This window comes from Uloborus diversus, chromosome 6 (assembly GCF_026930045.1).
Source record: "Uloborus diversus isolate 005 chromosome 6, Udiv.v.3.1, whole genome shotgun sequence".
Lineage (NCBI taxonomy): Eukaryota > Metazoa > Arthropoda > Arachnida > Araneae > Uloboridae > Uloborus > Uloborus diversus.
The window spans coordinates 121,054,851-121,073,888 of record NC_072736.1 but is presented as its reverse complement, the minus strand read 5'-3'; the positions used below and the strand labels follow the sequence as shown (position 1 = coordinate 121,073,888).

The following is a 19,038-nucleotide window of genomic DNA, read 5'->3' as shown; positions in this document are numbered from 1 at the left end:
AATACATATACTACTTAATCTGATGTTTGCACACATAATATTGAACAATTTGATTGTTTAAACTTTTATGAAGCTTTACAAATAAGTTCAAATTAAACTTTTCAATTTAACAATAATTTTCTGAAATTTAAAAAATTGCATAATAGAAAATCCTTGAAACTTTTCTATAAAAAACGAAAATAACTTATTCATTGATTTTATATAAATACAGAAAAATAGTTACTGACAACAAAAAAAATCGATCGCTATTAATAATGAAAAGATGGCGCATTACGAAATATAGGTGAAACAAGTATGAGAAATATGCAAAATGACATTTCTTGACCAAAATAAATAATTGCTAAATATTTAAGAAATGCTTGAAACCTCGAGAGAGGGTTAGGGGGGGGGGGTCACTCTCTGATTTTGGAGTAATTCACACTTCGGCCCCAACCTCAACTTAAATTCTTTAGTAAAGAACCGCTAAAATCAACGCCTCGGAAGAGTTTCTGAATCTATTTCAGCACTTCCGAAGAAAAAATTCAAAAGTCCCTTCGATTTCCGAATTATGTCACCATTCAAAACGTCTTTAATCAATTTCTTACATTAATGCTCTAAATTCTTTCTAAACAATAGATAAAGTTTGAAAGAAAAATCTCTAATTTTATGAATGGTGTTACTTTTAAACGACTCAGAAGTACAACTAGAGTTTAATTTCAGAAATTGAGGGAGTAGGAGGAGGAGCACGCAAGTGTTCTCGGAAATTCAAAAAATAGTCGTAAAAAATAGAGTTCAAAATAATCATAAACATTGAGCGGAAAAACCCTTTCAAAACTTGAACCCGAGTTTGTTTTGACGTGCAGTGGCGGATTTAAAATATAGCAAATGTTGCAATTGCGCGAGAGGCCCCATAACCATAGGGGCACCGTAGGAGTTACAAAATTGCTTATGATAAATGTTTTACAACTTGTGTGATAGAGAAATAGAGCCCCATAATGTATTTCGACGGGCCTCAAACTTATAACTCCGCCGAAGCGATACAGAAAAGACTGCATTACTGTGATTTATATTACAAATATCGAAAAATTAAAAATTACCGTCGGCTCAACGAGAATCTAAAAAAATTACACAAAAATCGGTTTCGCCATCTCATATTTGTTTCCATAGTCTCCAATTCGGCAATATACCACCAAATGATCGTCAGTCTGAGACGCTATATTAGTTTAGCCACAAAAAATGAGTAAAGAGGCTTTTCAGAATACCCGATCGAAAACAAAAAGGAAAGTGCACAACTGGAACGTACGCACAACCCACATGCGAAAATTTATCCTTCTACAGCTTAGCATTTGTGAGTTATGACTTATGAGAGATACATACGTACATCCAGCTGCAAGAAACAAAGCAATAATCAACTTGTTTGGTACCTGAATGCAGTATTAAAAACTCTTTCAAACGGGACTAAAATAGAAATTCATACTGAAATTTAAGTAACCAATTTTATATGAAAAAAATAACTCCCTTTACTTCGTAATAAAAAGTAAAACATCAAAGGTCCTTTTTTTCTGAAAACATCGGCCAATTCCATCGGCTTTTCGATGTTTTTTAAGGCCGATGGGCCGATGTTTCCTGCAAGTTAGCATCGGCCGCCGATGCCGATGGCTAAATGGTTGAATCATCGGCGCCGATGCATCGGTCGAGTCCTAATATTTTAATAATATTTTAATTTTTCTGTGATGTTATGAAACGCGAGAATCATCTTAACGTGCAGTGCGGCCCTCGCGTAAGAAAAAAAAAATGTTTGGCACCATTGATTTAAAAGCTCAATTTTGATGGTTCAGTCGGATTGTCTAACACCAGCGGAGCTATGATCAGGGCCGGATTTAGGAGAGGGCAAGCGGGGCTACTGCCCTGGGGCCTCCACAACAAAGCCCCCCCCCCCCACACACACAATAAATTTTTTACAAAATATCCTAAATTGAAAAAAAAAATAAATAGCTGTGACTTGAGGATGTATTTACTATTAGTGCTGATCGAAAATATCGGATATATACATACATATCAAAATATTCGGATATTATCAGAGTATCGGATATTTTCGAAAATATGATCTTTTCAAACCCTGATTAGGGGCCTCCACTCCTTCGTTGCCCCAGGGCCTCCACACTTCCAAATCCGGCCCTGGCTATGATTTCACTGCACATAGGTTTTCTCATACCTTTAAAAAGAAATAACAGGCTTCGAACTTTCAACATAGTATCGGCAAAATGGAACAAAAGTTTCGAAAATATATCTGAATTCAGTCGGACAGAAGCAAAGGAGTGTAAGTGATAGAAATGAAACTTAGTAGACGACTAGCACAAATAATACGAGAAATATCAAGCTTTTTTGTGACTTGGGGTGTTTTTCCTGGCTGGTTCTGACTTAGTTTTTCTCGCACAAAAAAAGTCAATTTCTATAATTCAATTCTCACGTTCTCAAAATATTTAGCAATATTGTTTGTTCATTTCTCAAAATACTTTCCAGGCTGTTGGACATTTTTATTATAGCAACAAGTGCATACATTTTCCTTTTCACTGTCACTGGAGTGATTCAATTCGGCGTCCCACAACCTCACATAGTCCATTGTTTCTTCTTCCTTTTCTGAAAAAAAAAAAAAAACTATTAAGTGCCTTTTGATAACAGATGGTGAGTAACTTATTTGCTGCTAAATTACATGATCTGCAAAACAAAAAGAAAGTTATTTCCCAAAAGACACTTAAGATTGTTACGCATTTTGTAAATACATGTTGTTTTTATGTGCTAAATTTGTTGTAATCTTGCAAAGTTATGCTTTTACACTATTTATTTTCTTTCAGAATGGGGTTGTTTTTTCAGTCAAAAGTACTACTTTTAGTCACTGAAATTGATAGAATGAGTAAAAAAAATAACATGGACTCAGAAAATACTTTCACTTTTTCAACAGTTATTTTTTTAAATTAATCTTTTAAAATGTCCGATTTTGAAACAAGGCGTGGTCTTTATGACGTCACAAACGATACAATTTGTGGCGCATCTTTCTACCACGTTTCCACGTTATGATAATCAAGCAACGAATTAAATATTGCGCTCTACGCTTGCTATCAACCATATCGTTGCCAATACACGAGAGTAAAGATGCGAATTAAATATTTTTCTCCGTGAATGGCAACACTGACTGGCATTTCATCATTTGTGATGTCACACGACAGAAACGTAAACAGTTAAAGCGCACCGATTTAAGTAATTTTTTTAAAATATTAAACTTGAACAAATTATTTAAAAAATGGTCAGATCCTATATTTTTAAGCATGCTCTTTCAGAAAAAAAATACTTTTAAAATTTTGGAAACGGCCCCATTTTATCTCACTTTTTGAAACTTCACTTGTAAGTTTTTTTTTTTTCCTGCTTAGCCAGTAGTTAGTTGGGATGGGTTTGGCGTAGTGCTATTGGTTTGCCGAGACACTAGTGAAATATATAGCCAAGCTAACCTCTTTTCTGGGAACTACTTTTTGGAGTTTAATTTGGCAAGAAATAGCAATGTATGGCCAATTTGGCGACATTTGGAGTGTATTATCATCATCTAATTCAGTTAACCTTTATTAGGGACAAAACGAAATCATAAAACGTCTAAATAAAACCACTTTTCAAAAATAAATAGTAGCAGCAAAATAAATTTACCTTTCAGGTTTTGTACTTCCTTTTTGAAGGCAGAAGTTAGAGTACTTCTAAAATTCCAATTAACTGAAATAATTTAACATATTGTAAATAAAATTTCGACATCCAGATCTACTATTAGTGAAGAAAAAAAGTAATAAATTTAGAAACTAATTAAAACTAACAATTTATTAAACACATTCCACACTCTCAATGGCGCAGCGGGGGGGGGGGGGGGTAAAAACACCCCCAGAGGCATTAGTTCAAACATAAATGTGAATTCTAACAAAGAAGTTTATACTTACGAAAAGTCTAGTTTAATTTTCAAAAAACCTTCAGAAGATAATTTTGATTAAAAAAAATCCTCCAGATGGTATTTTTGACCAAAAAATCCCCTCCAAAATGCATTTTTTTATTTAAAAAAAAAATCCTTCAGAAGACATTTCTGGCTGCGCTAGTGCACGCTCTTATGCACGAGATTCAGATAGAGAAAGCTGTATTATGGACAAATCTTTTGAAGAATAATTTTCTTTCAACACGTGAATTCTTAGGAAATTTATTATCACCAAAGTCACTTTTAAGACTAGTTAGAAAAAATATATTTCTCTCAGAAACTGGGAAATTCTTCGTCTGTATTATCTGGATCTTCGCTACCACGAGTAACTTCAATTGAAATTCCTTTACTCGCCAGTGGTCGGTAATAACAATTTCATTTGTAGCCACGTTTTTGAAATAGTGGCCACTTTTTTTTGAGCAATCACGGTTGCTTATTTTTCTCACTTGACAGTTTTGGCGTCCTAGCATTTTATTTTCCCACCAGCACCCTCTGCAGCACCACCGTCGACCGGCTCCTCACGATGCTGCTCCTCTAGCGAAAACAGTCTCCAGGTTGCGTCAATATCCTACACTTACACGCATACATACACGCACCTACACACACACACATATACACCTACACACACAAACACATACATACATACACCTACACATACACACACACCTACACACTCACATGAACACACCTACCCACACACTCATGCCTGCACACAGACAATAACACATATGCCCTACACACACATACACATACCCCCCTCCCCACACACCTACACACAACCACTCACACACTCATGCCTGCACACAGACACAAATACACATGCCTACACACATACACCCCTCCCCATACACATACACACATACACCCCTCCCCATACACACATACACACAACTACCCACACACTCATGCCTGCACAAAAGACACAAACACACATGCCTACACACACATACACATATCGTCTACACACAAACACACATACCAAACACACACGCCTACATACACACACTCGTGATTGCGAAAAAATAATTTGAATTCAAAATGACAAAATTCAAATTATTTTTTTATTTTATTTTATTTATTTATTTATTTATTTATTTATTTATTTATTTATTTTTTGACTCAATCAGCTAAACAATATTGAGCAATCCCGAATTGCTTATTATCCTCACTTGACCGCTATTGACGTTCCTGTTCCTTTTTCAGTTTTCCACTTAATGATCATCTCCAGTAATATATAAAGCAACATCTCATCCATATTTGTAATGTATATTTCAATAGTTAAATATATTTATTCATTTTACACAAACTGCCGAATGGCAACACCTCATTGTCGAAAAGTAAAAGACGCACGAGATCGTGTTCGATAGATTTTTAATTTAATTGAGCGACGACTTCTTGAGGTGTAGCAACGTTATGTGCGATGTTAATAAAGTTTGATTGATTTTTATAATATAACGGAGTCAAATTTATGTACGAAATTAGGGAGTTGGTTTATATCTTCCCGACTTCCTCCTTACCTGACGTTGGTTTATACCTTATAATTTTGCCATACCTCGACGAAAACTAACCGATTTAGAACGTGCAACTAACGTAAGATGCTATCGCAATTCGGAATGCGAAAACATCTTTTGAATTGCAACTTGCCAGGATTCAAATGAAAAGGGCACTAAGAGCATCGCCAGACGCAGATGTTTTTTGCTCATTTTTTAAATTTTGTATTGAAGTTAATAATCCTTAATGCGTTAATTAATGTAAGCAATTGTGCTAAAATAAATTACTTCATAAAAGCTCTTATCTCGATTTTTATTAGTAAGATTTTGTCTCTACATAGTATAAAATAAAGTCTCCAAAAAGCGTCTGTTTGTGTAAAACGTGCAAAACTCGATAACTACCCGCTCGATTTCGTTGAACTTTTCAGAGTATTTTTATTTCAGTACTGAAAAGGTTTGCAGACGAGTTCGAAACAAAATCGATGTGTAGTTCTTTTTTTATTCCAATTTAGGCCCAATTTTCACATAAATTTCCGAATATGGGGGTGAAAAATTACTTGCACATATATTAATATTACATATCATTGGAAAGGGTGGAATTTTCTGCGTTCTACGCAATTTATTTCAATGCTCTTACTTCGTTACGGCGGGAATCATTTGCGTTTTTAGCTAGAACTTTTTTAGTTTTAGATGAAATTTAGGCACTACTTTCTTCATTAAATATCTCAATAAAAAGCGAAGGAATCATCCCACAGTTTTTTTTTTTTTTTGGCACCATTGGAAAAAGCGTCATTTTTTACTCCAGATCTATCTCGAACTATGGTCGAAAAACTAAGCTTTTATCTCCAAAGGGAAAAAAGTTACAAGCCCTTTTAAATCAAGTTAGAAAAATCTCGTATCCATTCAAGTTGTTAACCATTTTATTTTCGCGTTTCCAGGGTTACGCTTTTTGAATCCATGTTTCTTTCCATGCTTCTCATTTTAATTTCTTAAACTTTTATTATTTTGTGTTTCCATGGTTGCGCTTTATCCATCTTTCCCATCTTAATTTCTTAAAATCTTTATACATAAAGGGCTAATCTCTGTCCGGATGTCCGGGGTAAACTTCAAAACTACCGGAGGGATTTTAAATTTTTTCACCATAGATAGCTACATAATCGGGGAACAACTTAGGCTATAATTTATTACTAAAAACTTACTTTAGGAACGTCGTGATCCAAAACAGTAAATGTCATGTAATTTCCGCATCAAATGATTAAAGATTAAACCCATTGTTTCGAAAATTCGTTGCCTAACAACAGGAGCATTAAAAGTAATCATAATGTGAATTTTGAATCAAGGCCTCTCTGGAGCAAGCATGACATTGCTTTCTTAGGAATTGCATCCTCATCTTTATACATAAAAGGCTAATCTCTGCCCGGATGTCCGGGGTAAATTTCAAAACTACTGGGACGGATTTTAACCATTTTTTCCCCATAGATAGCTACATTATCAGTAAGCAACTAAGGCTATAATTGATTCCTAAAAAACTTAGTTTAAAAAAGTTATGATCGAAAACAGTACTTTCCCCATTAAATGATTAAATGTAAAACCTATTGTTACAAAAATTCGTTACCCAACAACAGCAATATTAAAAGTAAACATAATGAAAATTTTGAATCAAGGCTTCTCCGGAGTAAACATGAGTTTAAAGTCATTTAAACATTTGGAAACTCGACTTTTTGCACACATAGGGAAACATAATAGAGAGCTTTTTCTTTTTTTTTTTTTTTTTTTTTTTTTTTTTTTGTGTGTGTACTATTTAATTAAATAAAGCGCAAAGATTTTTTTTTTTTCTGATCTTTGTTTTTGTTAGTTCATATTTTGGAAATTCTTCAAATTTTTATGTGCTTCAATTCGTGCTTTCGTTTCTAAATGAATGTTCGTTCGTTCTTTATACTTCTTGCTATTTTACTTTTGTGGGTAAGAAAAAAGCTCGATTTTTAATCACGTCAAAGCGGTGTGTTTTGAGTTCTTTCAGTTAAAACAGAAAACAAAAGAAAATAGCGATTGTTTCTTACAATTATTACTGACCCAGGCAACGCCGGGTATTTTTGCTAGTTATTTTAATATATGTCGTCATTGTTTGTAAGGGAAATTTTGCATGATTTTTTTTTTTTTTAAATTTAAGCCTGATTGTTGAATATATGTCACTTGACACAATTTTATTTTCAAGGTAGATCGGGCAAAGCTGGGCAACGGAGCTAGTCAATTGGTAAATTGATATATTTTTTGACACATTTATATATTCTAAGCACATTCATTCTTTGAGGTGGCGGTTGGCAAGATAATTTCTAATCGACATTTTTTTTTTATTTAGACGCCCTGTCGCCGATGGCGACAACAATTTTGTTCTTTACAATAGCTTCTAGTCCTTCCTGTTCATTACCATGATTGTCTTCATTAAATTGTCTTTCCAACAAGACTCCCCCTTATCCGATTCTTCACGAAAAATTTAAGTGATTTAAGGATAGTACATAGAGCTCTTAACTAGGAATTCTAAATAGTAATCACTGTCTACCAAAGTCAACAAAAATGGCACTTTTTCACTTTTAGTAGCCATTAAAAAAAGGGATATAACCTAACCTCAAAAGGTAAATAACCTATACGCTGTTAGTAACAATAACAGCAAATTAAAAGATTAAGATGCACTCCAAAAAATATATATTTTTTAACACAAAGTTGTAAGTATACGAGAGGATATATGGTAGCAAAATTAAATGAAAGCAAATGTGAGAAATTTTTAAATCTTTGGTTTATTTGTTAGTCGGAAAATTTCTTTCGTCTGACACAATTATTTTTCAGGGAAAATAGGAAATGCAAGGCTAAAAAAAAATGATGTAAAAAGTAAGGCAACCCGATGTCTTCTTACCAATGCAGTACTTATGGATGTTTTTGTCGGAAGATTCCAGTCTCCTTAGCAGTTGATCGTGTGTAAATTTGTAGAGCAGAGCCCGGAATCTCTGTTTACTCCTGGAAAAGTACCCTTTCTTCGATGGATCATAACGGCCCCTCATCTTATCCCATTCCTGTAATAAACACAAACTAAAAAACAAAAAATTTAGTGCACATGCAGCTGCCTAAAATTGTTAAATATCCGTTTTGAAGGATCACATAATGGTCATTTTAGTCATGTCAGCAATATGCAGTTATTAATATGCACTGTTAAAAATTCAGGAAACTTTTATGGTAAATATTACTGCAAAAAGGAGTATTTACAGTACGAAAATAATTTACAGAAAATTGTACTGAAAAAATAAACTTTCGCAGCGCTAATTCATACACCACGTGATTTACAATGCGAAGCACATAACAACGTATTTCCCGTCACTCGATGTGTCCTAACTATGGTGGCCAGCAAAGCCGCCAGCAAAAACGAAGGTCCCGAGATCGAATATGCTGCCCGCATGTTGCTTTTTTCAACTCTCGTTAATTTTACCGTAAAATTTTTACAGTAAAATAGGATTTTACGGTAAATGTTACCAGCAAGATGGATGCCAGTAACTTTTACCGTAAAATTTCGGGATTTTTTTTTAACAGTGTGGAAACCAGGGCTAAACTGCTGACAAAAGAAGTGCGGGAGTCCATAGTCCTCAGAACTTATTTCAATGTACACACAATCCAAAGATACTACGAGGGGGTTTTAAAAAAGTGAAGTAATGAGAGCTCTGACGGATGTGCAGATTCCCTGTATGAATAAAAATCACACGGAAGATTACGAAAATGATCAGAGCTTTCGAACGGTACCGGTCGATGGAGCTGGGTGTCCACAAACCGGACAAAATGTCAGGACATAGCTGAGTTGAGGGAAACAAGTTCCGCCAACAAAACAAGATGTGTGATAAGGTTTTTGTGTTGGGAGGCCTTGGACCACCCTCCTTACAGTCCGGACCTCGCACCAAGTGATTTCCATCTCTTTGGACCTTAAAAGAAACATCTGTGAGGTCAGCAGTTCATAACCGACGCTGCGGTTCAGCAAGCCATCTTGATGGAGTTTCACATTTTTGACGATGGTTTTTTCCATGCGAGACCTCCAAGTGCTTCTTTGAAAGTCCAAAGAGATGGAAATCACTTGGTGTGAGGTCGGGGCTGTAAGGAGGGTGGTCAAATACCTCCCAACGCAAAAACCTTATCACATTTCTTGTTTCGTAGGCGGACATGTTTCCGTTAAACGCAGCCATCTTCTAACTTGCATTTTGCCCTGTTAGTGGACACTCAGATCCATCCATCGGTATCGTTTGAAAGCTCCAATCATCTTCGTTACCTTCAGCATGATTTTTAATCACACACAGAATCTGCACACCCGTCAGAGTTCTTGTTACCTTACTTTTTGACGACCCAACGTAAATTTAAAATAAATCACGTAAAATTGAAATTAAGTACATGGAAGCTTCCGAGGGCTCTCATGCAAACTAAGCCCTCATGGTGGCAACCTATCGAGAAAAGACGAGTTTTTAAAAACTTCATCAAGTGAGAAGATGGCAAAATGATCTCTCCATTTAAATCTGACGATAAATGGAGAGTTTTGGCTTCGAAACTTGGTTTAAAATGAAACAACCTAGGACCTCATTAACTCGGACTGATAGGGGATCCAGTTCGTCCCGACCGAATTAATGAAAGTACGGATTTAACAAAATAACCTATAAATTGAGCCAAGATACATAAATAAACTACTGTATAAAGTAAAAATTGAATTTTAAATGCAAGAGTATGAAATATAAAACTACATGAGAGAAAATTATAAAAATACAAAATACGATCCACAAAAATGCATTATTGCGCTAACTTGCCTTTTATGTCCGCGGGAAAATGACCGACTCAGGCTCCTTTTCGCCAAAATTAGTCCGACTTCGACAGCATTGGCAGAGTTGCGGACTTTGCGGAAAATAACCGACCCTGACTCTTATAACTTTAAACCTCCTACTCCTTTACATAAAAATTAATCCGACTCGGTCCCTTCGACTCCGACTTCGCAGCCTTGATTTATACAGCATGCACATCTAAATGGCTGTCCGGATAAAGTGAAATCCGGTTTGACAGGGTTCGGATTAATGAGGGTTTGCTGTTTAAATAATAAACGTTATTATAATTTTTACCGTAAAAACTTGTGCATCATATTCGGTCCATGCGTGGGCTGCTTTATGATTCCACTGCAGCTGGAAAACGGCATTTCTGCGATCTACCCATTTCAATCGAGGGCCGAATCGTTCTTCGTTCAGACTAGGGATCAGGAACTTTGTAATGAATTTGGGTCTGGCCATCTGGATAAGAAAAAATAAATACGACGAAATAAATTAGACCCTCGTTCAGAACTAAGGGAGCACACGTTCAAGTCATTCAGAAGGAATAAAAGGTGGAGAAAGTGAAACCTTCAATTCTTGAAGCAAAGATCTCAAGTCACGTGATACATTTGAAAGTAAAGTATTGGAAGAAATAGGGTTTATTCCACCCGTTTCGCGTAAAACGTGACTTCTATTCGTCGAAGTTGCACCATGAGACTTGAGATCTTTGCCTCAGAATTTCCAAAGCCAATGATTGGATTTGTTCCCTCCAGTTACTAATTCATGCTCTAAGGTTCAAGAATGCCAACATCGATTTTGATTTTCTAACACTACTAAAAAGATGGGCACATTTCAAAGTGCTGTATTTCCTGCACTATTATACAGTGTACTTGAATTCTGTAAATTACATGCGACTATACATACGTAAAAGTTTACAAATGTTCATAGCACCCTCCTATGGATGTACAGATAAACATCTAGACCAGGGGTTTTCAACTGGCGCAGAGTGGGGCTAAATCCCGAAAAGCTGGCCAAAACCTCAAATAAAATTAGATTTGTGCCAAAATTGGTATATAGGGGTTTTAAAAGTCGCTGATTATAAATCTGAAGTCAGAATTACTATAAACAAAATTACGGATCCACTATGGTGAACGCATATGTGAAAAATATGTAAGGATTTTATGAACATTAATGTATGGGGGTTTTTGAAGTCGTCGATTATAATAATCAATATCTGATTTAAAATGAAAATACTTTATTTATTATACAAAAATATTTTGAAATTACGGAATTAAAAATATGTAAAGAAAAAAGTAATAAAGAAAGAAAAAAAAGAATGAGAACAAAGAATCAAATAATCCACTATTATACTGAGAAATAAAATACATTTTATCAATCAATTAGTTAAAATCAATTTCAGATTCGGTGTTTATTTTAAAATCAGAATCTGTTTCCGAATCAGTGAATGTGGAGCTACTTTCCGTCCGCGTTTTTGTTGTAATGGTTTCTGTAGGAGAAAGTAATAATTCTAGAAACACTTCCTGGGATAAGCTTTTTAGGGTTAATATAGGGGTCAGAAAATATCATGAGCCGATTGAAAATATCTTCCATAGTTTTAGCTCTTGAACATTTTCGCGAAAAACCTTCGCAATATCTTTTAATAACTTTGTTTCTGCTTTTCTTGCGCATCTTCTGATTAATTGACCAATGCATGTGCTATTATATGTGGATTGTGAATTAATAATTTGTGTACCGAAGTAGGCATGTAATACCACGGATATAATTCGACAAAATTTCCTTGCAGTTTCTACTGTATATACTTGAAACCATTTCACAATCTATCTCATGGCAACTTGAAACAACCTGCAGAATCACGTAAGAGCGCTTAATTAACATAGCGCTTAATAACATGTTAAGCAGCTAATGACAGTTAATGTTTACGAATTTCATAAGATAGGAGAGTGAACTAAAGCCCTAAACTTGAATCTTAGCGTTATATGGCGTTATTATATAACTTTTCATCTAGTTGAAAATCGAAATCTCTACCATTACTTCGCTTTTGTCAGGACACAAAGTTTTAATTTATTTTAACGGGATACAAATGAAGTTTCTATCATATCAATGTAAAAACATTTTCTACATACTTGCAGAAATCGTTTCCATGTTGTAAATTAAGATTTGGACACTTCACTTTAAAATAAAATAATAGTTTAAAAAAACTAAAAAAACACGCTTTCGTAGCCAAATGAACTAAAAAGTGAAAAATAATCTTTGTATGATAGTAGTTGACCAATCACTTAATTTTAATGTAATACAAAAAAGCGTGGGGTGCTGTCTATTTACATTTTTGCTTGGACAACAAATGGAAGAAATTCAAGACAACTGATAAGAAGCCCCCCCCCCCCACGCTTTTTTGTATTACATTAAAATTAAGTGATTGGTCAACTACTATCATCCAAAGATTATTTTTCACTGTTTAGTTCATTTGGCTACGAAAGCGTGTTTTTTTAGTTTTTTAAACTATTATTTTATTTTTCTGTTTTTTAGTCTTATGTTGGAGAATTATCAGGCAAAGTTTTTTTAATTTTTATTTATTTTTTTTTTAATTGTGAGGTATATGAAAATTTGAATCAGATTGGGACTTAATTGACGAAATTATTTATAAAACGAGTGCGAGGTAATGTCTTAAAGTTAAGACAAGGGCACCCCGATGGGAAGCTACTGTGAGTCATCGATGTATGTTTGCGGAAATCATATTTATATTACTTTGAAAATTTGACATGCATTTGAATAAAAGTTTTGTTCAACAATGATCTGATCAGCAATGAATTTCCAATTGAAGGCTCACCTACATTTTGGCATGAAATTAGTTAAAAACAATTATATTTCATGTTCTAATTACCTTGGAACATTGGAACAAATTTTGTCTGATGCAGAAAAATTAAAGGTTTTTGTAGATATTTTTAAATAATTTTTGCGGGCATTTTTAAATGTATTTTTAAAAAAATTTCCCTTTTTACATTGTTAGATTTATGCCAAAATATTGATTAAAATTGGAGGAAACTAACAATTAAAAGAGTTAATTAATTTGATAATAGAATATTGCATTGTCATCGGGTCTGAGGTCGCGTGCCAAATTTCAAAAGAATCCGATCGCAGGAAGTGGGCGAAATGTGAGATGCAAGATTCCGTTACAAGATACATACAGACATACATACATACAAGTGAAGCTAATAAAAGCGTGTTAATTACAGATTTTATAATATAGCCTTTTTTTCGTTACATTCTAGCGACACGCGTGTGCTCTGCACGAAAGCTAACTTTCAACTGAAGGGCACAAGCGTAGGTTTGAGGATAGACCCTTCTCCTTTCGAAATTTAACGCAGCAGTTACCCCTCTATCCATCCTACGAGTCAAAATTTCCCGAATCAAATTTTCATTTTTGAGGTTTTGGCCAGCTTTTCGGATTTGGCCCCACTGTGTGGCGGTCCGGGAAGTGTTTTAGGAAAAAATTTTGCAGCATTAAATTTCATGTTCGTATGGAAGACAGTGGAGGACACAAGGGGGGCGGAGGTCATGACCCCCCCCCCCCCAAACCGTCGTCAATATTATCCGTCCACCATTGAGTTCAAGCACTTTATGAATAAAATATAAACGATCTCAGTAATCTTTTCAACTTATTAAATTTTTTTAAAGTGAATATTCAAAATATTTCTTCTTTTCAATTCTTCTGAAATTATTTTAGTAACGTTTATGCTCTACTTAGTGCCTTATCCTTGGCCGATTTGGTGCTTTTTATTGACCCCCAAGCAGTTTCAGAAATTTTTAGTACCAAAACCTTTAAGTTCGTTGAGGGGGGGAGGGGTTCATTCTTCAGCATGATCCCCCCCCCCCCCTAAAATGGTAGTCTGTGTCCGCCCCTGATGGAAGAAGAATAATTTTTGAGAAAACCCACATCTGTACCAACTGCTGTTCATTAATGAATACAGTAGACCCTCGTTTTATTCGGGGGTTAAGTTTCACGAAAATGTAGCGTAAACGAAGATCGAGTAAATTATAAATGTATAATGTAAGACTTAATAGTAGCATTAAAATAGAGACTAGGCTCTGTAGAAAAAAAAAGTATTGCAGTGTGTCATAATGGCGCCTAAACGCGCTGTTTGATCTCTACAGCTAGAGAAAATCAGAAAATTAAGAGAATGTTTTTACGGCAAGAGAAAGGGTGAAAGTCGCTGGTATGTTGGGAGAGTACTATTCATCGGCAGCACAGCACCAATCATAGTCATCTTTTTACAGTTAAAACTATTAGTATTCTATCTACAGCTCAGTACTATTATAGTACTGTGTTTTATTATTATTATTATTGCACAATGTGCGTGCCCAAATAATACTGTCTACAACAATAAATATCAATACCGTAAAATAATTTATGTATCTCTCTCTTTCTCCTATTCATCGATTTTTTTTTTTTTTTTTGGTTGGTATTTTGCATTTTTTGTGTTGAATAACGCAGCTTTTTTTTTCCCAAAAAGCTGCCGTTCGTATATAACCTTTTTCACAAAGCGAAAATTTGACTCACGCAAGGGTTCTTGGAACGCATCCCTCTCGTAAGTCAAGACTCCCTTGTTTTTGTTATTAGGGTCATTTTTTTCAGCATTTTTGACCCCATCTCTACTTTTGTCACCAAAGTGTCACACTTCAATGTTACCCTCCCCTCTTTCGTCACATTTCACACTACGTTTGTAAACATATTCTTATAAAAACAATTCGCGATGTCACTCTTCTTACTACCCCCCCCCCCCCCCCCCTCCTTCCTCAAAACGTGACATCATTTATGGACAGCTCCTTATTATACTTGCTTCGGCTTTTCACATACTTGTTTTCAGAAGAAAAATAATAATAATTTTAACAATGGTTGAAAAAGGATGTAAAACCTGCTTAATAAACATCATCATCAATATCTAGAAAATAATAAACCATTGTCGTTACAAATAATATTTTACCGCCCCTTAAGTTTTGTGCCCATGTACGAGAGAAAAATACCACGTTGCCTTATTTGTGCACTTGTAACATTCATAAAGATTTATAGCAAATTTATTCCAAAAGAAAAAATATAACTTCGAAATTATCGGGAGAGAAGAGGGCAGTTTAAGGGCAATCAGTTTTCTGCACACACCTTAACAAGCCTCGGATGGAATGCACTACTCGTTAATCTCAATCAAATAAACTACATCATAATCAGAGAACGAGTAAACAGTTTCTAAAATTTGCAATGGAATGAAAAGAGCCACGTGGCTCATTATACATCTGTAAGCGATTGAGTAGAAATAACTCACTCATACGAAGGAGCCCTAGATGTAGCGTATGAACATTTACAAGTCATCTCATTACTCAACAACTGATTTATCACAAGCTCATTGCGCAAAAATTGCGTTATTCTTTATGTCATAGACGCTTTTATCCCGTTCACAGAAAACTATAAAAATATAGACATGAGTATTGAGTAGGGGGCCATTCATTAATTACGTAAGAGCTCCAAGGAGGAGGGGGTTGGAATCTCTACATACCCTTACTTTGCGGGGGGGGGTTAAAAACCCATTCTTACGTATTGTTTTCCAAGTCGATATTTTACTTTTGAAATCGCGTGGTTGAGTGGCTTGACAGGGGTTATATTTCATTTGCGTCTGGAAGGTAAAAAACGTATTAGGATGAGCTGTTTTTTATTTGTTTTACAAAGATTGAACAGTGTAAAATGTAATAAAAGAATCGCACAATGTCGAAAAAACATTCAGTCTAAATCCCAACTTTTTAGTAAATATTTTTTCACACAAAAAGGTTTAATTTTTAATAATAGTGAGTTAAATTTCGATTCCAGTGATGTTAGATTCGTTATTTTATTACATTGAAAAATGAAATGGAGTCTTACGTAAGAATAGGGAGGGTGAACAATCTTACGTACCTTTAAATGGGGAGAGGAGGGGTCAAAATTTGCCAAAATCATTCTTACGTAATTAATGAATGGCCCCTAAGGTATATTTAGATAAAGGGGTCCGGTAGCGGACTTTTTTCATCAGCCTCCGATACAAATCAGAAATCTAAAAATAGTTTGCCAAGGTAAAATAGCACCAGATTAATCATAATACCCATTATAAATCAGCATCATGGAATGCCTGAAAATCAGATGCTAAGTTTAAAAATTATTCTGTACAAACTAGAAAATCGCTCGTCCAGGTATGACACGTGAAAATTGCATCTACATTAGGGTGGTCACAAGGTACATGGGGATAAACTTTTTTCAACTAATCTTTTGCGGCAAGCCCCTAAAATGTGCCAATAGACTAGAAAATGTGATTTAGAAAGTTTCAAGTCATTTCGATGATATTAACACGTGCCGCAAAGAGGCTAAAGTTACGAAAAATGGCAATTTTTAGCAAAAAAAAAACGTAGTTTTTCATCTGTAAAACCAAAACTATTCATTCTAGAAACTTCGTTCTGGTCTCATTTTATAGGGAATTTTATTCTATTTAAGTCTGATTTCATCTAAGTTCTTGTAAAAATTGATTGAACATTATTCAGGATTTTTCATGTCAGGTCGTAGCTAATATCCTCAAAATCGCGTAAAAAGAACGAATCATTATAATATAAATTTTATTGCTTCTTTTAGTTAATGGTTGTAACCCCTTACAATGTTTAGCTATCAGAGCAAAAATAGCAATATTATCAGAAATATATGCAGCGAAATCCTGTTACAACGAAATATCTGTTTCAACGAAAGAAATTTTCAGCTCCTATTTGATTTCCATTACGTGCTTGAATTTCATTGCTACTAAAACCTCGTTACAACGAAGAAAATTTCTGGTCATTTGAAGTTCGTTGTAACAGAATTTCACTAATATAGTTATGTCTCTAAAACTCAAAGCTAAAACAAACAACTGCATATAAAACTTATGAAATCAGCTGTAGATGCCATAAATATGGAACGTTGCTTCCCTCCTCGGTGGTCAGCGCTAAAAACTAGATTAAAAATCCCAGTCTTGTAAGGGTTTTCGACCCCCCCCCCCCCATAGAAAAGAAAAACTACAATTCCCAGGAAAGTGGCCTGTGTTCTTAGACGAGGACTTGTTAGAGCTTTCGTTAAAATGACAGTCATTTTATGGCTCCTTTCGGCAGTACAAACCTGCGTTTTGTGAGTACAGTTGTTACAGAAAAAGTTAAGTTTTTGTATTTAGTATGTCGCTACCACATCTTAAAAGTTGGTTTGAAAGCAGTTTTGATTTACAAAATAGGTACGTCCACTAGTCCTCAACCGGATATTTTCAAGAATTTCAGGATGAATGGTATAGATAAGAGGCAATTCAAAGCAAGTATAGAAGATTAAAAACAAAATAAGCAATCCAGGTGAAATTTCAAGCTTTCTTTTTGAGAAATAAAAACAGTAGCATCTTAGGGATGCCTATAAAAAGTTCATTCCACTTCGCTTTACTTATTTAGGGAGTCTTTCTCCAAACAATGTTACTTTCGAGTATCTGCCGCTATTCATCACAAAAGGTTGATGGCAAAGGCCATATGAGGCAGTGAGAAGCAAAAAAATGCAAGTGGACTATTTTACGTTTCAAGTAAATGGCGTTTAACGATCAGATCATAGGCAGACTTTCATTGAAATGTTTTTCTAAATCATGCTATATAACAGTCCCTACCAGAGTTACTAGTACCATCTCTTGCCCCTAAGCAGAGGAGACGTTCCCCTATTATTTGTAATGAGTATCTCGAAAATTTTAATTTGTCAATTACATTCCTTTGAATCTCACTGCTTCATATACTCTTTAAAAATATATCTTCTCAGGGATCAGCTTTCCTTAATTGATTTAAAGATAAAAGGTTTTGAAGATATTTCGTTGTTTATCAACAATATTTATGGAAAAGTATGGTTTAATGTCTGCGATCCAGCTTTGGCCCCCAAATAAGAGCTACAGTTAGTAAAATCTTTGGTTCAATACCTGAGTATTTATGAAGATGATGTAGGCACAGAACTACCTAAAATAATTAATCGTTTGTAGTCCCTGAACTCAGAGAAGGTTGCATTTCCCTTTTTTGATGATACTTTAGGGAGAAAAAAAAGATCAAAATATAGAAGGCTGCAAAACTAAAATCCGAAGTAAGGAGATAATGAAGATGATTGTGATGATAGGGATACAAAAGCACAGCTCAATCCGAAAGAAGCTTAGTTTACTGGACGAAGAAGTAGATTTTTTCATTTCTCCTCAAACTTTTTAAGAGATACAATTTTTTACAGAGATTCGAAATCGATACGAAGTTTTTAAATACTGATCTTCATGAATAGTGTGAAAACCAATATTATATTAAAGCTAAAAAGATAGTAAACAGTTTAAGGGTTATCAACGGCACAGCTGAAACAGGTGTAAAACTAATTTCTAACTAATAACAGTTGCTATTACAAGCTATGTACGAATGAGGCACCTTTTTCCACATTCATCAAAATCTGTCATATCGAAGCCATTACCACTTTAACTTCTCAATGAAAAGTAATAACATAATGATGCATAATTTAACAGTGTAAGCAATCAAATGAATTAGATTTTTTTTCTTTTCTTTTTTGTAGTTTTTTAACTCTGCTTTCTCTTCTGAACTGCTTAGTTATTTTATTTTAATTCAACAATTTGTTGTATTTAATTTTTAAAGTACCTCCAAATGAAGCCTTTTTAATGGATAATTTAAAATCAAC

At 34.7% G+C, this 19,038-nt stretch overlaps 1 protein-coding gene across 1 annotated transcript in view; it reads right to left on the bottom strand.

Annotated features, from left to right (window-relative positions):
- Positions 1-19,038, bottom strand: part of LOC129224948 (interferon regulatory factor 1-like) — an 80,480-nt gene that overhangs the window by 13,164 nt on the left and 48,278 nt on the right. The window contains exons 2-5 of the mRNA XM_054859496.1: positions 10,611-10,775; positions 8,387-8,543; positions 3,676-3,738; positions 2,540-2,619 (exon numbers count right to left, since the gene is read on the bottom strand). Coding sequence (XP_054715471.1) covers positions 2,540-2,619; positions 3,676-3,738; positions 8,387-8,543; positions 10,611-10,775 — 465 coding nt within the window. The remainder of the gene's footprint in view (positions 1-2,539; positions 2,620-3,675; positions 3,739-8,386; positions 8,544-10,610; positions 10,776-19,038) is intronic.